This window comes from Drosophila gunungcola, chromosome 3R (assembly GCF_025200985.1).
Source record: "Drosophila gunungcola strain Sukarami chromosome 3R, Dgunungcola_SK_2, whole genome shotgun sequence".
NCBI classification, from domain to species: domain Eukaryota; kingdom Metazoa; phylum Arthropoda; class Insecta; order Diptera; family Drosophilidae; genus Drosophila; species Drosophila gunungcola.
The window spans coordinates 23292391-23311182 of NC_069139.1; the positions used below are offsets into that span (position 1 = coordinate 23292391).

At 38.0% G+C, this 18792-nt stretch overlaps 1 protein-coding gene across 1 annotated transcript in view; it reads left to right on the plus strand.

Moving 5' to 3' along the window:
- Positions 1-18792, plus strand: part of LOC128266569 (dystrophin, isoforms A/C/F/G/H) — a 151344-nt gene that overhangs the window by 8489 nt on the left and 124063 nt on the right. The window contains 4 exon segments of the mRNA XM_053003159.1: positions 13313-13467; positions 14105-17575; positions 17643-17957; positions 18425-18730. Of these exon segments, the coding sequence (XP_052859119.1) occupies positions 13313-13467; positions 14105-17575; positions 17643-17957; positions 18425-18730 (4247 nt within the window).

The window sequence follows — 18792 nt, forward strand, 5'->3', positions numbered from 1 at the left end:
ACCGGTGTTTGTTTTTTAAAGAGAGGGAGGGTGAAGCGCGACGGAGAGAGGGATAGGGAGAGCGCACCTGTGTGATATCTCATAAGAAATTGATAAAGAAAAGGCAAAAAAATAAATAAAACAATCAAATAGGTAAACAACGCAGCTTGTTAAACTTACAAATGGCAGGCAAACAAACAAGAAAACTCATTAAAAGCTGAGGAAAATCCTAACGGTAGTTGCGTGACTCCCGCTCTTTTCCACTCTCCTTTTGTTCCACGCTTTCTTTTGTTTATTTTCGTCTTTGCGCATGCGCAAAAGTTGTTTGCTTTTTTGGTGGAAAATTTAACACAAAAGTCTGTTTGGAAAACAAACAAAACAGTGTCAACTAACATTTTTTTGTTCGATTTTTGTTCGTTTTTGTAGAATTTCTTGGCACACCTTCCCTTTTCAGCAATTAAAGCGAATTATTACGAAACGTTAAACAAAACAAAAAGGTGCGAAAGTGGTAAAAAAAAAGGAATGTGGCGATATCAGTTGCCATTCCGCGAAGCCGATCAATCAAATCGAAATAAGTTACCCGAATTGTGCCCCATGTGATTCTACGAGATTTAATAATTTAATTCGATCCGACCTTGAAAAGCATAGATTTTATGTTTACCTTGTGATTTTAACTTTTTTCGAAACGAAATTATTCGCTACTGGGATTAGGCGAACCAAGGATTATTACGACTATGGAACCCGGAATTTTAATTGGTAAGATATTAAATGATTTTTTAAAATTTTCTTTAATGGAAATACCTCTTCTAAGAAAGCTTAAATTTGTTTTTTTTTTTTCAACTGGAGAATGATTTATAAAACTTCTTAATTATATGCCAATTTATTTAACGTTGTTTTACAATACTGCATAATTAGTTAACCAAAAATTATTTTAAAGCAGCGGGTTGAACAACAAAATACATAATATTTTTAAACAATTACTTTCTTGCTTTGTTTGCAAGTCACATTTCCCACTCTTATGTGAAGTCGAAACTTTTTTTAAATAGTATTTTGTATTCATTTATTCCCACACATGTTCGGAGATAATTACAAAAAACTCAACGGATAATCCTACCCACCCCCTGCTCGAAAATTAACCCCATTGAGGGGAGTGCAATCATTTCGAGAGCTCAGAACTCGTGCCCCCATTTCACATTGCTGAAATATTTTCCATGCTTTCTTTAGTTGCGAGAGCGACTTAAGAGTCGCAGACAAACAGACGACCACATGTTGCCCGCACTTACAGTAACATATGCATATCACTGAGAAAAAGTTATAATTTCTTTAAATAAATTAAAAATTATGCCAGAATAATATACAATATTTATTTATTCAAGATCAGCTTTTTAAAAATAAATAAATACTGTCATTCTTAAAACTTATAAATAGGTTATTATCAACGTTAAATTTGTTATACATATTTTTGTATCAATAGAATTACGAAAATACATTTTCTAGTTAGAAATTCCCAGTCAAAAATTTCAATTTTTAATTAGCAAGATTTTCCAGATCGTGCAAAAGTGTTGGCTTGGGCATGAACTTACAATGCAACATTCCAGTACTTTCTTTATCTCAAGAACAAAGCGATCCAAACATTGAAAAGAACCATCACAATTTCCCCAAGTGTACAGCAACAACAAAGTGATGGCACACACCCCGTTCACAACCACTGATATATCGCCTTAACTCATTTGGTTAAGCATTTAATGATCAAGCGAATGCAAAGTCGGTTGAGTTCTGAGGGGGCTAGTGGAAAAGTCAGTGGGGAGGGTGTGGTTCGGTTTATAGACGGCGGTTGCCAACGCTCCACTGCCGAATGCTCTGCGTAACCCGCGCTCAGTAAATGAGAATCCAACCGCCAGGGAAGGGGGTGGAAAATTGGTGGTAAAAGGGGGGGCGGGGGCTGTTGCTCGTGTGTAATTGAGACTCGATTTAGATACGAACCGCACCAATTTGTGCGAGAGCTCTAGTGTGTGTGGGTTTTTATAATAGCTAACAGTGAAAAATGTGAGGGTATATTGTGTTACCGACCAATAATGTTGCAAGCCGATTCTAATTCGGAAAGCTTTGAGTTTTTTTTTGTATTATGAAAAACTGAATTTAACTTCCATCCAAACTTACAAAGCTGAGTTTCTTAAAAAGAGTCAGTTTTATAGTATATGTAAGAAAATTTTTTTTTTAATTCTGAAATAACTTATTTTGTTTATTATAAATGTGAATACAAATATATGTTATTATATTAAGTCAAATAAATTTAAACCAAGTAAAGGTTTTTTTTACCATTTAAAAGGTAAAAAGTACATGTGCAAAATAAAGTCCTTTTTAATTTTTAAAGGTTAATCAAGACTAAGAGTGAGCACAAATATGTTCTCTTGTTTTTTCCAATTTCGAATTCGGATGGCATTAGGCACTAGTTTGACTGCGGCTAAAAAACCGGCAAAGCCACCAGTTCGGATCAACTCGACCAGCTGGGATTGGAATGCGACAAAATGCGCATTTGCATTTGGCCACATGTGTCGGTTTTTGTTTGATTTTTGGTATTTTTGTGTTTTGGCCTGAAACCGCTGACTTGGATCTAGAGCACACAATTCCACTTCCAAGTCATACCCAAATAACAGACACCAAAGAGTAAAAAAATGAGCACGCCCATAAAAAATTACTCCAACTACAGCTTGCAATTTGTTATTCTTGCTATATTGCTCTTTTTTTGGTTAATGGGTTCCCATTTGTTTATTGCTTGATTGGATTTTGCAGGTAACTTGTTGGAAAAAGTGGGGTGAAGGGGTAAGTGCTTAATGGAAATTTGGGGGAGTTATTGGTTTGATCAGGTTGTATTGCAACCATCAAGGTTAGTTCAATAAATTTAGCATTTACAGCTACAGTTGCAAATAAATGGCAATATGTCATCTTTTGCAGTTTTAACGATTTGAACGATTTGTGTTTAAATTGGCATCTATTGCATATTACCGGTAGTTAGATTAATACATCTAAATAGTATTAAAATATTTAAATTCAAAGGGAAATTAATGGGATATAAATCTCTTGAACCTAAAAAAAAAATTACACAATACATAAGCCACTTTCACATCTCCAAAAAATAATAAACAACTACCGCTATAAACTATACTGTAATTCATCAACGAAAAAATATTGTCTGCCTTAGATATAACGTTGATGCAATTGATAGTTCCAATCTAATAATTGAAATTGAACAAATAGATACCTTCGCCCAGAAACAGCCAATCTGAAATAGATCTCCCTGTTCTCTTCGCCGAAAGACCGCCAATAATTTCCCATTCAATTATTATTTAGGCAATCAATCTATACGCCCCATAAAATAGCTGCCACGCCTCACAGCGATCTCAGAGTCTGCCCACCCGCTGAAATTCGAATAATAAATTCAATTCATAACTCAAACTGTCTTATCATTGATCGATGTTGCGTGCCAGTGAAGAATCATGGGGAACAATCGCAGGCGTACACATATAGAGGAGCATATATCTTACGAAAAGAGAAAGGGCGCCAAGTTTATGCAGTTGAAAATACCATAATGCACAGTACGCGTGTGCATGCATCGATATGTCAAAATGGTAAACGATCAGTTGCAGTCGATGATTTGTAACGCCTCAATGGTTTTAAGCCTGGTGTGAGAAAGATGGGGATATATGGAGAAAGGAGGGAGAAAGATATACTTACCTTTTGGTCAAGTAAGTTGGCCAACATTTCACTTAACAATCTTTGCCTGTTTTTGTTTCTGCAATGTTTGGCTTTTCGATTTTTACCTTATTGGCTGGAAAAACTTTCTAGTAAGTTATCGTTCGTTTGAACATGTTATTGTTATTGTTACTGTTATTGTTAATTGCTAGTGTGCGAGGGTGAGCTATGGCAAAATATTGATTAAAGCCGGTCGACAGTTTGTGCCATGTTTATTTTTAGTTACGTACACTGTTTGACTACAGCCAACGACTTGTCGGTCTTCAGGTGCTTGTCTAGTGTTTAACAGTCTGCCTCGAGTGCACCTGAACAGACAGTGCGTTTCGCAACTTTATGCCAGTCCAGAGTCTGGATCTTATGCGCATCGTACACATAAGTTGTCATTGAATGCCAAAGTTACCAATGGATATGACAGCCAGTCAATCAATTGAATTCACTTCAAAATAATGTCAAGTTTGATAACAAATAAGGTCAGCAATGGAATTTCGTCCGCCAGTATATTTATATATATATTGGCTGTGATCGAACTGTGGCACCTATCAAACTTTAAATTGATATCAAGAAACCTGGTTTGATTAATGACGAATTTTCAGAACTTTTATCTTCTTTTTAAGTTAACATTTACGCAATGCTTTCCACTTTGAACAAATTTATATTCAGTTTTAAATATTAATGGCTTGAAGGTTTACTAATTTTAATCTAAAAATAAATATAAAGTATTACCGAAAGCATTTAAAAGAGATTTTTCTAAAATAACTAAATATATATATATATATAAATTTCTAAAAATATATTTATATTGTAACTTTCTTTCTATTTTCAAATGCCATAAAAATTATAATATTATATATTCATATCAGTCTTTTCATTTAAAATGTTTTCAATTAATGTAACTAAATCCATTTCCAAACAAACAGGTACACTTACATTTATCTACAGTCATTGTTTGTTTTGAATCAGAGCTTGTGATAACATCTTCTACAACTGTTAAAAAATGGCATCGTTCAGTTAAGCTTTCTTTAAAATGCGTGAATTTTGTATCCAGCGGTAAATAAATAAATCCTCAAGCGCATAACAGATAAACAAACATTTAACTGAGAGCCTGTCGCGGTCCATCGGCAAGGGAATTCAATTAAAATGCCTCCAGGAATAAGAACAACAAACAGACATCACTTAATTGACAGGAATTAAATAAAGCAAACGGCGAATACGAACTATCAGATGCACATCTGTATTTTCCACACGAGAGTGTGTGTATATGTCCGGTCTTTATTTGTCCAATAATTTCCACTAGCGATTCGCAACATATAAATGAACAACACATGACTCGAATGCTGCCAATTCTCACGCTTTCAAGGACGGGGGACATACACATACTTAAACCCCTATCAATTATGGCGGGTCCAAGGGCCACAGGCCGTTCACTTACATAACGTCCATAAAAATAACAAGAAAGCCATTTCGTTTTGAAGTAGCGAAAAATAGGACCAGGAGCAAAAACAGGAGGCAGGATCGAGTGCTCGAAGCAATTGAAGCGGCATTCAAGTTAAGCGAGCTTTAACAAGCCCTCGGAGAAATAAGCCGTGAGGTGAAGAGGATGGCAAGAAGTACAGACAACAATTTTAAATTACACTAAAAGATCCCTTAGGCAGACATTTGCTGTTCATACGATATATTCAAGAGAGCTTAATTTGTTCAGAAAACTACAAATTGAAAAGGAAATCAAATTTCGATTGAAAATCTGCAAACGGCAGCCAAAGAACAAACATATGTCATATTTTTATTTTAGTTATAAATTTAAGATTAAAGGATTTCAGGTCTCCAGGCATCAAAACACTAACTAACAAGAAAAATAAATAAAAGAAATAAATAAAATTAACTTGAAAGGTATTTCCTTTAGAATATTTGTTTCGCAAATATCAAGGCTTGCAACCATCTCTCTTTAAATCGATTACCAAGAAACTTTTAAGACTTCGGGACATGCATCATCTGCAGATATGTAAGTCCGTTGAGACTTTGGCACTTTACCGGAAAAAAGTATTACTTCAAATTGTCCTGTCAACAGAAGCTTAACTGTTGCATTCAAAATTTAATGGATTCTGGCTAAAAAGGAAAAGGAATTAAATCCAATGATTTAATCCTCAGGTACATAAATATTAAAATAAACAACCCCCTTTGTCACCTGAGAGTAAATATTTTTCAAGCACTGAGACATCAATTTAAGAACCAGTTTAAGATCTAAACACCACGGGGAATTCAGAATTTGTCAACCACAAAGGTGATGATGACGATGCAAGCCGTGTCGTTAATGCTTGACTTGCAATTAATGTATGAATGAATGAATTTTGCGATAAGTAAATTCAATTATACGTAACACTAATGAATGCGTAAAATTTAAGCAGCGAACGGCAGCCAAACCGGTGGCGGTAAAGTGATTTTGTAATCAATTTTGGAGCACCATCAGGCAGACAGACAATCGCAAAAGTGGGCAGTCAGCAAGTAAAAGAGCCCAAAGCCGCAAAAAAAAAAACTTTAAAACGCGTAAAGCGTTTTTAGTGTGGGCCGTTTGGCTAAGATATGACTAAATAATTTCATTAATATTTATAGATAAGTGACAACCAGTATCTAAGTTGTTGTGCAAGTGGGAAACAAATAAGGCCTATGGGAAAAATAAAAAAATTCTTTTATAATTTAACTTGAGGCAAATCCTAAGGTCTTAAACCCTTACTAATTTAACTATTTATATGCAAGCACACACTTAAAGCAGTGAAATTTTAAGTTTTAAATAACATTTTTATATATAACGCCACTTGAAGCTTCCACCTTGATATATTCCGTTTATAACTACCCTGACACCATTGCAGTCCGTAGATAAATCATTTAAATTTTTTAACTCCGCGTAATTAACACCCGTAAACATTTTGGCCATCCGACAATAGCCGACGGAAGCGTAAAAAAAGATATAAAAGTGTTGACCAAACTGCGGTAAAAAAACAACTCTGAACACTGAAAAAATATGAACAACAAAAATGAATTAAAACTTCCGCTTGCAGTTCAGTATCTACAAATATAGCTACAAAGTTGAGGGGGCGGAGACTGCGAATGGATGTTTTTGGGGGGGTGATGTTGAGGGTTTCGTAGACATGACCAGGTTTTGTTATTTTTTCATGTTGTTTGGTCTCCCACATTGATAAAGCCTTTGGAAAGAAACTCACTCTTAAAGTGTCGGACATGCTGGTGTCTGCCAGCGGCATTTTCTGGTCGCAAACAGGTTTTCCCAGGCTTTTTCCCCTGCCCCAGACATTCCTCTCTACCATTAACATATTTATATGTAGACTTTTTGGGCCATTGAAAATGCACTTTGGTTTATTCTAATTTATGCGGGCACAAAGGTGGCTCAAATGCTTGCCCGAATGATGCATTTTACTTTGAGTTGCTTGCCTTAAAGTATGTCTTAATTTGATCAGAGTGTTTGAGGTATCTGTAAACAGACGGTCGACGAGGCGTAAAATATATAAATAAATATAAAGATTAGCGCCATGTGATAAACTTGTTATAGAGTGGTTATGTGTTACAGGTGTTACTATGTATTTGGTTTTCCTCAGAATGCTCCATTTTTAAGTTTCATAAATCGATAGTATTGAAATTTACTTTTTTAGCCGTTCTTGTCGCGCCAAATATTTGTGTCCAAATCAAATATATTGTTAATAAAGCCATTTATCGTACTTTTGCAAAAATAAAATAAGCAATTCTACTCCTCACAATTTGCTGAACTATTTCTGAATAAGATTCGCAATGAATAAAACATTTCGCACTTGAATTTACAATTTTGTTTTCCACCAATTCCGGCAAAACTCAATTTACGCACTTAAAAATGAAGCAAGAGCTGTTAAAATAAAAAAAAATATGTGCATATGTTTTGCAGCAATCCAAAATTAGGGGAAAAGCTATAAACTGTATTGTACGTAAGTTCGATTTCCAATCAAAATGCATGTCACATGCAATGAAATGTCGTAAGAAGTCACGTTCCAAGCCATACAAAAGTTGCCGGTAATCGAACTCAGCTCAATAGTAAAGATACAAACAGACAGCGGGAAATTGCACGAAAGTTTGTAATAGCCAGTGTGCGAAAGGAATTTCGGTCGCAAAGCAGTGGATAAAGTCTAAATTTCCCATATGGCCTGTAAAACCGAGCAATTAAATTTTTGGGCCGCCCTCCAAACCAGAAAGAAAGCTGATATTTCCATTATAAAGTCATGACAACAGAAGCTCAGCCAACCATGGGGAGATTATAGAAAATTTGGTGAGTGCGGGGCTTGGCAATAAAATACAACGCACTGAACCAGAAGAAGAAACAAATTCTTTTCAAGTTGCCATTTTTTCCAATTCAGTTGTAGGTTTATATAAAGTATTATGTCTGTATTTTTGTGTAAATTACAATTAACAGATTTTCTTGGTTATTTTGATTAAAATCATAAATATTTGAATGTTGTTTTGTAATTAATTTTTATGTGAGTCCATAAATTCTGTTTTTAAGAACACATTGCCAGTGATTTCACAAAGTAATGACACACACAAGTCGTTTAAAATTTCAAGCATTGAAATATAACTTAAAATCAATTCCCAGTACTAAAGTACATTTAAATTCCAATTCAATGTACTATCCCACCCATTTAGATGTTCAGCCGAACGGAACGTTTGCCCCTTAATTTTCCAGCGAATGCGTAACGTAATGTTTGCCTATATGCGTTCGGTTCCTCTCGTTTTTAGACTGATAAGAGGTGGAACTACTGCGTTAGCTTATCAATTTCGTGGCCATATATGTGAGTTCCTTCACCTCTACCATGTGGCTTGACACACATGCGGGGAAAACAAATAAATATTTGCTCAATGGCGCTATAGTTGGTGGTATGCCGGTGCGTGTTGGTGCTGTCTGTTGACCCACAATAAATGAGGGATCGAGTATTCGCCGGCACAAGCCAAATGGGCTTCCAATAATAAACACACCAAGAAAAGTTGAGGGCAGTCCCACTCCCTCGTTTTCGGTTTGGATTGTTTACATATATGTATAATTTTTGTTTTCATTTCATTCGATGCGGGTCACGCTTTGGTAAAATAATACGAGAAAGCCATAAAGAATTAGACATAAAAGCTTACAATGAGATAGATTGGAACCAGGAAGAACGCTACATAACCCATGGGGTGCATTCATAGTAAATTAAATTTTAAGAAATCAAAGCGAATTCTACTTTACTAGGAGATTACTTTTTTATTAGCCATACATTGCGAAAGTTGTAAAATGAGTCCCAAATTTTCTTATATCAAAATACTGGCAATAAATTAACAGAAAATATAGAATCAAGAGATTGGGACAAGGAAAAAATACTACAAAATACAAACTAGTTATGATCCAAAAATTTCAATATTAATATTCTTTAATTATCTACATAAATAAATTGTCAGTGAAATCTATAAAATCGTCACTTGAATATAAATTTTAATTGAACATATTCTCAGAATATAACACAATAACAAAATTTCTGATAATTGCGTCAAATTTAGGCACCGCTCCCCAATTTGCAAGCTTAATTTGGTATTTCAAGCCCAATAACCGGCTTTCAGCAGATTGTCAATAAATCAACGAGCATGTTTAACAAACATTTCACACTCCATGTAGCAACTTTCATCTAACATTAAAACATTTGGACAGACAATGGAGCTGCCAAAAGAATAAAGCCATAATCTAACTTTATTTCATGACAGGAATCGGAGAAATAATTTTGAACAGACAAATCGATATTTCTCGCTTAACGGCTTATACATCGAACAATTTCAGCTTTGTTCCTCTCGATTTACATATCGGACTGGGCTCGCAAACAAAAAGCTATAAAATATCAATTTATTGCTTTATAATTGAAGGCAATAATGTTTGTAAGCGTAACAACAACAACGACAAGCAAGTTTGTGGCGTTTGCGGGTGTGAATCGAAAGGTGGGGGCAAATGTGGGGTATCAGTCGAACAGAGAACGACAAACTGTAATGACATCAGTACGTCATTCAGCCAGTTGATCCATTGAACGCAATTCCATTGAATTGAATTCGAGTCAGCACACAATATTTCTGTTTTGCTTGGTTTTTCAATTTGCAATAAATTTGCCTCGAAACCTAACTACATTGAAGTAATTGGTCGAGAGCAGAAAATATAAAATAATGGAAAAAAAGTTAAACAAAAATCGACCAAAATGTGAATTGCAAATTTCGTTTGATTGTTTTGTATACCAAGGTCATAAATATAAGAAATAATTTATGTTTTGGATGCTTATATTGATTTTTGTAGGAGAGTTGCATAAGGACAATAAATTTAACTGGATGTATTACTGCTTCTATCTAATTTTAATTATTTTGCTTAAATCATGCAACTTAGTTTACAATTGGTATTATAAAATTATGTAATTAAATAGTTGACTTAAGCTTGTTCCTACTTTCTTCTCAAAAAGTTGTACCAAAGGTTTTTAAAAACCTTTCGCAAGGAAACACAATCAATTTGAATTTTTAAATTTGTTTGGTTCCCAGTCAATAAAAAACAATCCACAGCAACAGTAGCGGGAGACAAGACTTTAGGTGAACCAGCTATGAAAGAGTTTTCCGGGAAAAACAATTTGCAAACAACTTTGGCAAAACAAACACAGCACACAAAACGATGCTGCCTAATAGCAGGCATTGGGCCAACTGTTTGTCGGGGGATTATGGCAGAGAGGGGATGGTCATCAGCACATATTCAGAAGTATACTTCCTGGTAAACAAAAATAAATGCATAAACTGCACTTCCAATTGCAACTGGAGAGGGTATTAGGAGGGGGACTCCAACGAAATTGCAGTAATTGACACTGAAAATGTGGCTGCCGTTCGGAGTTGGAAAATGTTGATGGCTACGATGAAGCTGCTGTTCAAAGCTGATGATGCTGCAGCTATCTAAGCTAAAGCTAAATTTATTTAATTGCACAGACCAGTGGCGTACATTTAAGGGGTAAAGCTTAAATGTGGAGGGTAAATTTGTACTTTTCAAAGTATAAACTTAAGGTAAAACTTAAAATACTATACGTTTTAATCTTAAAACATTATACCCCACTAAAAGGGCAGTATTTAAGCTAACACAATTTTTCACAAAACAAAACTGCTCCATATAAAAAGATTTTTGTGTAAAATTGTAGTGTACAATTTTGTGTTTTGGATGCAATTTCGTTAGCTTGAAAACCAGTATTTTAAAGCTACTTTTTTTAAAATTTGATTTGAATGGTTTTGTTGTAAAGGATTTAATTTACTTGAAGCCCCCATTAGTGCTGCGCTTCTGCCATCCCAGCATAGTCATTTTCAATTGTAGCAGTTCCATTTGCTTTTGCACAGCCTCGACACTTGGTAGAGTGTGTAGTTAGTGCAAAGAGTCTAAAGCTCAATTAATGAAATTTCATTTAATTATCAGCGGGTGGCTGTCCAAATTGGCCTGGGAGGGGACAACTGCTCCGCAAGTATTCCCAGAGAATTCGCTTTCTCTGTTGAATGACTGGCGGCAATCGTACGTGTGGCATCGTCAGGGGCCATTTTCTAGTAGGCTCAATTTTGCTGGGTCCTTTGCCTTGGTGCCCATTTTACAGTTGGCCTCATTTGTGGGTCACATGCAACAGTTTGTCGTAACCAGGCGGCGGCATCAGCAGCATCGTGACTTGCCACATCGATCAATATTGTGTGCTGCGTTAGTCCCGCTCGGCAATTAGTCTCCGGGGAGGCACTAGCTGTCCTTCATTTATATGGCAATTAAATTGCGCATTGAGAGCGAATGCGGCGATGTCTTGAGTGCCTCCTTGCGTCTTTGCCAGAGGCTTACTATTCCTATTTGCCACCCCGAAAGAGATGAGTTACGTCGTCCGAAATGGAATGCCCATGTTTGGATGGGAGTGCTTTTCTTTGAATTGGTAATTAGATATTTTAGTTGGCAAATTACGACTTCTAGGTCTTGAATTCAAACAAGGCTTGTCTATCTTATGAATTATATAAATCATTTCCGGAAAGCTATAATTTATCAAACAAATTTTAAAGTTATAAGTCGCAAACGGAGTTTTTACTTGTTTTAGACCAAAACAAAAAAATTCAAGAATGACTGAATAAAAAATGATTAAATATCATTAAGTAATGATTAATTTTTTAATCTTTTGTTGTGTTAATGTAAGTTATGACAACAAATTTAAACAAATTTCACAATATTAGTCTCATTCCATAACTATATTTTACAATGTCACCTGTCAGTTTGACTTTATTATTAGATTTAAACGTCTTTTATAATAGTTAAATTATATCTTAAATAAATAGACTGTAAACAGATTAATAATCTGCCAAAATAAATTAAGTTTTTTGGCATCACTTATAGCAGCAAACATTTTGTGCACATGAAACCCTCTGTTTATCAGCTTACATAAGTTTTAATTAGCTTAAGTCGCCATACACATTGAGTTTGGCCTCATCACCTAGTCCAAACCGATTAGAACAAGTTAATTACAGTAATCGGCTCAGAAAATTGTTCGGAGCGTGACATAGTTGAGCTTTCCATGCATTCCGTGAGTTGTCAAGTTTTCTAAAGCCCAGTTCACCTGTCAATTTGCATATAACGTGGAAAAAGCAAGTCAAATCAAGTCCAACATTGCCGTAATTACTTACCACCGAAAAGAACAAAAATCGATCAGTAATTACACGCAAGCCGCTGCCAATTTATATAATTGTCTGCCCAAGACGGCCATCAATCAGAGACTTCTTCTAGAGAGCGATGCAAACTGCTTTAGGCCAGAGTGAGCTGCGGCTTCACACAAAACAGGCAAATGACGCAAACAAGAAGGTGGTATACAAAAATCTTGCACACTGAAAGAATTAATACATTTCTTATATACCGATTTTAATTTCATTTAAGTGGTCTTAAAAGATGATCACAATGAAATTAAAGTCTTTTGATGATTGAACTCTTCTGTTGTTAAAACCTACTTTATTTTTTAAGTTTGTACACAACAATGTTGGAATTTTAGCTATTTGACAATGGTATTTGATCTTATGTCTTTTGAGAAAACAGAGTGTTAGAATATGTTTTAGCCTAATTGAAATCATAATATTTTGATTAAATTCATCTGAAAAACGGTCGAATTCAAATCGATTTATGATCCATTCTTTTCTGTGTAGTCCGAACTTAAATGCTGACTGACTCTCGGCTCTCAGCGATCGAGTCGGAAAATTGCAAGCGACGTCTCCGCTAATTGATTTCGAGCGAGTGATTTGGCACGTTTGGTTGCAGTTCATTAGCAAAGTTGGACTGCACTGAGCTGCGTTTTGGGTTGGGCCCTTGCGACCGACAAGACTCGAGTCTGAATTCCAAACTGGCGTTCCAAAGACACTTTGGGTTGGGTCTTGGCGATGGCCTACAATCTTGCACTGAAGCCGGCCAACTTGGCTCGAGGTTAACTAAAGAAAGTTGGCAACTATTTTGGCTCTAATGGATCTAAGCATTTCTCCTTTTTTTTGCTTTATTTTTTGTCTGCTCTAGATGAACGACAGCACATACAGAAGAAAACATTCACGAAATGGATCAATTCACATCTCATCGATACCCAGTGCACACCAGTGAAGGATTTGTTTTTGGACCTGCGGGACGGACATCGATTGTTGGCCCTGCTCAGCACTCTAACACAAACACAATTGGTCAGTATAGATCACTTATGATTAATGATTAAGATGTGTTCAAGAGATTTACTGCAGTTAAGAGTTGAGAACCTTAGAAATGCCTTTATATATAATATTTTTGTTTATTGGATTAGTATAACGAATATTTGACCATTATAACTTTCTATATGTTTAACCTAAATGTAAAAGAACTAGATTGAAATAGCTCATATGGATTTACTGCAGCTAATACACTAGTGTATAAAAAATACCAAATGTTTTTGATTTGATGTTGTGTTTGCTGTGATTTTTGCGGTTACGTTGACTTGAAATAAAGTTATTTACTTAACTAATTTTGGTACTTTAGAATTTTAATATAAGTATTCTAAGCTTTATTTTATAAGTATTTAATTATATACTGAATTACATACTTTTAAAAATGCGATATGCAAATAAGCTTTACTTGTTAAGATTTAAATTCTTAAATACAAACTAATATATTCATTTTCAAATTAGTAAATCCCCTGAAACCCAAAAAATTAATAATTTTTGGAATATACCAATTACATAATACATATAATCTCACCATCTCTAGAAACACATTAACAAATCAAAACAAATTAGGTTTATATTCCACATGCTTTAATCCATTTTCCTATTTTCTTTCGTAAATTAGAAACCCGAAAAGGGTCGCATGCGAGTGCACCACATCAATAATCTGAACAAGGTGATCACCGTGATTCAGCAGCATGGTGTTAAGTTGGTAAACATCTCCAGTGACGACATAGTGGGTGGCAATGCCAAGCTGACCCTTGGCCTCATCTGGCTAATAGCGCTGGAGTTTAATGGGCAGCATCTAGTCAAGAGTCATTCGAGCAACGGGGTGGAGAAATCGCTGCTGGCTTGGGCCCGCCAGTATACGGAACCGCATGGCCTGCAACTCAGTGATTTCTCCAACTCGTGGTCCGACGGACGAGCCTTCCTCATGATCCTGGATGCGCACGTTGAGGAGCTGAATCTGCAGGCAGCTCTGCAGCAACATGCACTGCAAAGACTACACTTGGGCTTCGATTTGGCACACCGACATTTCAAAATTGAGAAGCTTCTGGATGCCGAGGATGTGCATACCCACAAGCCTGACAACAAATCGATACAGATGTATGTGATGTGCCTTTACCACGCCATGGAATCCATGAGGACAAGGGAGCAGGATCAGGAACAGGAACAGGAACAGGATCAGGATCCGGGGAGAGTGCCCTGCACCAGCATCACCGATTTGGATGAGGTGCCACTCGATAGTGATCGTGCTAGCTTGGGGCTTTACACTTCAGATAGTGCTGGCAGCATGGAGCAGAGATCTTCGGCGGAACTGAAAACTCACTCTCACTCCATGCGCCCCTTGAGCACAGCCACCAATGCCAGTGTGGAGATCAGTGGCTATCAGACAGCTCTCGAGGCAGTTCTCACCCTCCTACTGGAAGATGAGCAGCTGCTCTCACAGGATCTGCCCGATCCCCAGGACTTCCAGACTGCCAAACTGCAGTTTCACGAAAACGAAAGCTTCATGCTTAAACTAACCGAACATCAGGAGTACGTGGGCGAAGCTCTGGAAGAGGGTAGCAACCTCATCAATGAATCCCAGAAGGCAGGAGCTGGCTTAAGTCAGGAGGATCAGAACGAGGTGAGGCAACAAATGGTGCTGCTTAACGAACGTTGGGAGACTTTGAGGTTGCGAGCTCTGGATGTCCAAGCCAAGATCCTAATGCGTTTGGCTGAGTTTCAGAAGCAAAAACTCGAACAGCTTCGACAGTTTCTTACCAGCGTTGAAGATCGTATTTCCCACATGAGCGATATAGGACCAACATTAGGAGAAGCTGAAAAGCAACTACTTGAGGCTCGCAAACTCAAGGCCGACTTAAGTGAACAGCAAGAACTGGTGGATAGTTTGAGTAGTATGGTGGTTATTGTAAACGACACCTCTGGCAACTTCAATGATCTAGAAGATCGTTTGAGTGCTCTAGGAGAAAGATGGTCGCATGTTGTGAAATGGAGCGATCTGCGAACCGAGAAACTGCAGCAATATAAGTGTATCTCCAGGTGGTTGGATGCCCGCGAGCAGGATCTCAAGCTGATGGAGAGCAGGGATGTGACAGACGTGGGTGGTATTACCCAGCGTATTAACGAGCTAAACTATTGTGCCAAGGATCTGCTGGAGCTACAGAGATATCTGATAGATCTGCGACAAATGGTGGCTGCCACATTGCAGGATGGCGATGATAAGGGCGAACGGGTTCTGATCCAGCTAGAGAGCTACGAAGATCGCCTGGATGCATTGAAACAGATCGTTGAAGTGCAAACGGTACGCATCGAAACCAAGGGCTTTAATTTCGGACGAGATCGTGCCAGTTACGATGACAGTCGGGTTGTGCGACCTGAGGGCTGGGTGGATTACCAGATGATCATTCGCTTTGGTGAGGAGGACGCTCCCGAAGATGAAGAGGAACACGATTTGGCCAGCAAAAAGCGAAAGCTGAGAAATGCTGACAACTTTTATGCCCTGGAAAATCACATTATAGAACACTTTGCCTACGTCCAGGAAGTTGAGCAAAAGTTGCAGCAAATACAAAGGCAAAGTCTGCGGCAACAGTGTGATCTACTCAGGGAACTTCAGGCGGAAAATACCCGACGTAGTGGTAGTTTACCGGAACTCAAGAAACTCTATGAAGTCTGTGAGCTGGAGGATCCTTCGAGGAACCTTCTCCTCGAAGAAACGCACATCAAGCAGCTGGAGCAAAGATATGCGGTTTTGGCTCAGAAACTAGCAAGCCAACAAAGCGAAAGCCATACGCTGTTGGCCAAGGAAAAGTATTACAATAGCCTGACAGGATTCAAATTAGTCCTGGCTGATTCCAGAGATTGGTATAAGCAACACGCTGGTTCCGCCAGTGGCAAGGAATTAGAGCAACGCTTGAGCCACATGGAATCACTGACATCTGAGATTTCGGAGGCCAAAACAGCCACCGAAGAATTGGATGATCAGTTGCTGGAATGGAAGCAAGATTTTGGTCTATTCTACGACAGTTGGCACGACATGAAGCAGGCCTTGCAGGCGCTCATTCAACAAAGAGGAGGCGAGAGTCTTTCCAGGCAACTAAAACAACTCCAAGATTTCGTGGCCAAAGTGTCCAACCAGAAGGTGCGCGTCTCCAATCTGGAAGTCATGCAAAAACAGCAGTATTTGCTCAACCAATTGGTAGATGAACTGGAGTCCCTCCGACCAACCTATGATAATATACCAAAACACCTGATGGGCGAAGAGCTACAAACCACTTGGAACAGACTTCCAGAGCAGCTTAATGAGCGTGTGATCAAGCAAACCACAGCTATTGAAAATCTAAACCACTTTGCAGCGGAATACAATGCCATTATAGCTGTTTTGCGGAGCGCAGCGGATACAAAGTTAAATGGAGCTGAAAGTGCCAGTAGTCAAGATCTTCGGAAGCTAGAGATCGATGTGATAAGTGCTCGAAATTTCAGTGAAATTCTGATAAAAGAGGCAGAGCCTGCCCAAAAGGAGTGCCTACAATCGCAGATTAGGGCACTGAACACTCTATACGATCAAGTGGAGCAGGTTCACCGGGAGAAGAAGCAACAGCAGACGGCCCTCCAATCCCAGATAGATCTCATCCAGCAGAGACTCAAGAAAACCGATCAATGGCTTACCGATTTGGAGAGCAATACACCCAAATCGGGAATTGACGATATAGGTAACTCCAACGAGCTGTTCCAGAGCAAGTGTCGCTTCCAGACTCTAAAGGAAACCTGCGAAAAGGAAACCACACAGTTTAGGGAGCTCAACGAACTGGGCGGCGAGTTGCTCCTCCAAATGGATGAACTTCAGGATAAGGATAGGGAATCACGGTATGGATCGCTGGCCAAGCAATTTACACGCATCAATGCCAGATGGACGGAGGTCACCGAGCTGGTTTATGCGAAGACAGCTCTGCTCGAGCATATATCAACGCAGCTGGGGGAGTTCAAGAAGTTCATGGTTAGCGAGACGGGTTACCTGGACAAGTTGGAGAACAAGATACGCAACACGCCAGAGAATGCAGCAGACGCCGAGGAGATCATGGAGGAACTTGATGTGAGTCGTGTGCACACATCTTCACTATATTGCATGTTTAATCCCATTAATGCTGGTTTTTCTTCAGGATTTGGAGAACGTTCTGCGCTCGCACTCTGAGGAATGGCTGGAGAAGATTCAGGAAATTGGCAACGAGCTAATTGACAACGAATTCATGGCCGACTCCATGCGCCGGGACATCGATGACATCGCCAAGCGGTGGACGCAGCTCCAGCAGCAGGCCAAGAAGCGCACCGAGCTCCTAGAGCAAAAGGTCAGCGAGGCGGAGCAGTCCGAGAAGTGCATTGTGCAGTTCGAGGCGTGGCTCACCCGGGTGGACGAGACACTCAGCGAGCATCTGGAAAACGATGTGACCATCGAGGATCTGCCGGAGGATTTCCAGGTAAAAATATAATGAAAATCATCCACATTTTTATTTTAAAATGTGCAAAACCACATGACGGGTTTTTTAAGTTTAAAAACCAAAAGTAGACCTTTTAACATCATTTTTCGAACATAAAATATGAGAAGAAAAACAGTGCACACATATTAATGAGGTACGGGCCTTAGCCACAATTCTGATGAATAGTTTTTGTTTTCTCATAACGCCATGAATTAAAAAGTAGATTCGAGAAAAAAAGGCTTAAAAAAAACTATCACTATGAGACCAATAAGCAATACGTTATCTTTAAAACCGGTTGTAAAATTTAAAATACCGTCAAAATTATAATACATACAAATCAACAAAAAAAATTCTCAAAGTTTTAACTTTTGAAATATTTAAAAATAAAATAGTTTTTGTAAATTCTAGTTTACCGAGTGCCCTTAATTATTGCGTTAAGATCTTAAATATATGTTCTTCTATTATAGCGCTTGGCTCGCGAGTTTGTGGCCAATGAGAAAAACTTTAAGGAGATCAGCGAACTGATAGACGAGCACACAAGAAATGGCAAAAGTGGGGCAGCCAATCGCCTACAGGAGCAGCTCAATCTGATGGAGTTGAGGTTCAAGGCTTGCCAGGCAAAGCTGAGCAAGTGCACCGCTCCACAACCTGCCTACGAGTCCCGCTTAAATCGGGCCTACGGTGACCTTCGGAATGTGGAGCGATCCACCCTGGTCTTAGATGTCGCATCTGCCGGGCCAAATACAGTGCAGGCACAATACCAAAAGTGTCTGGTTAGTATAAGCACGCATAGTAATTTTAAATATTATATTATAAATATTATAAACATTTTAAA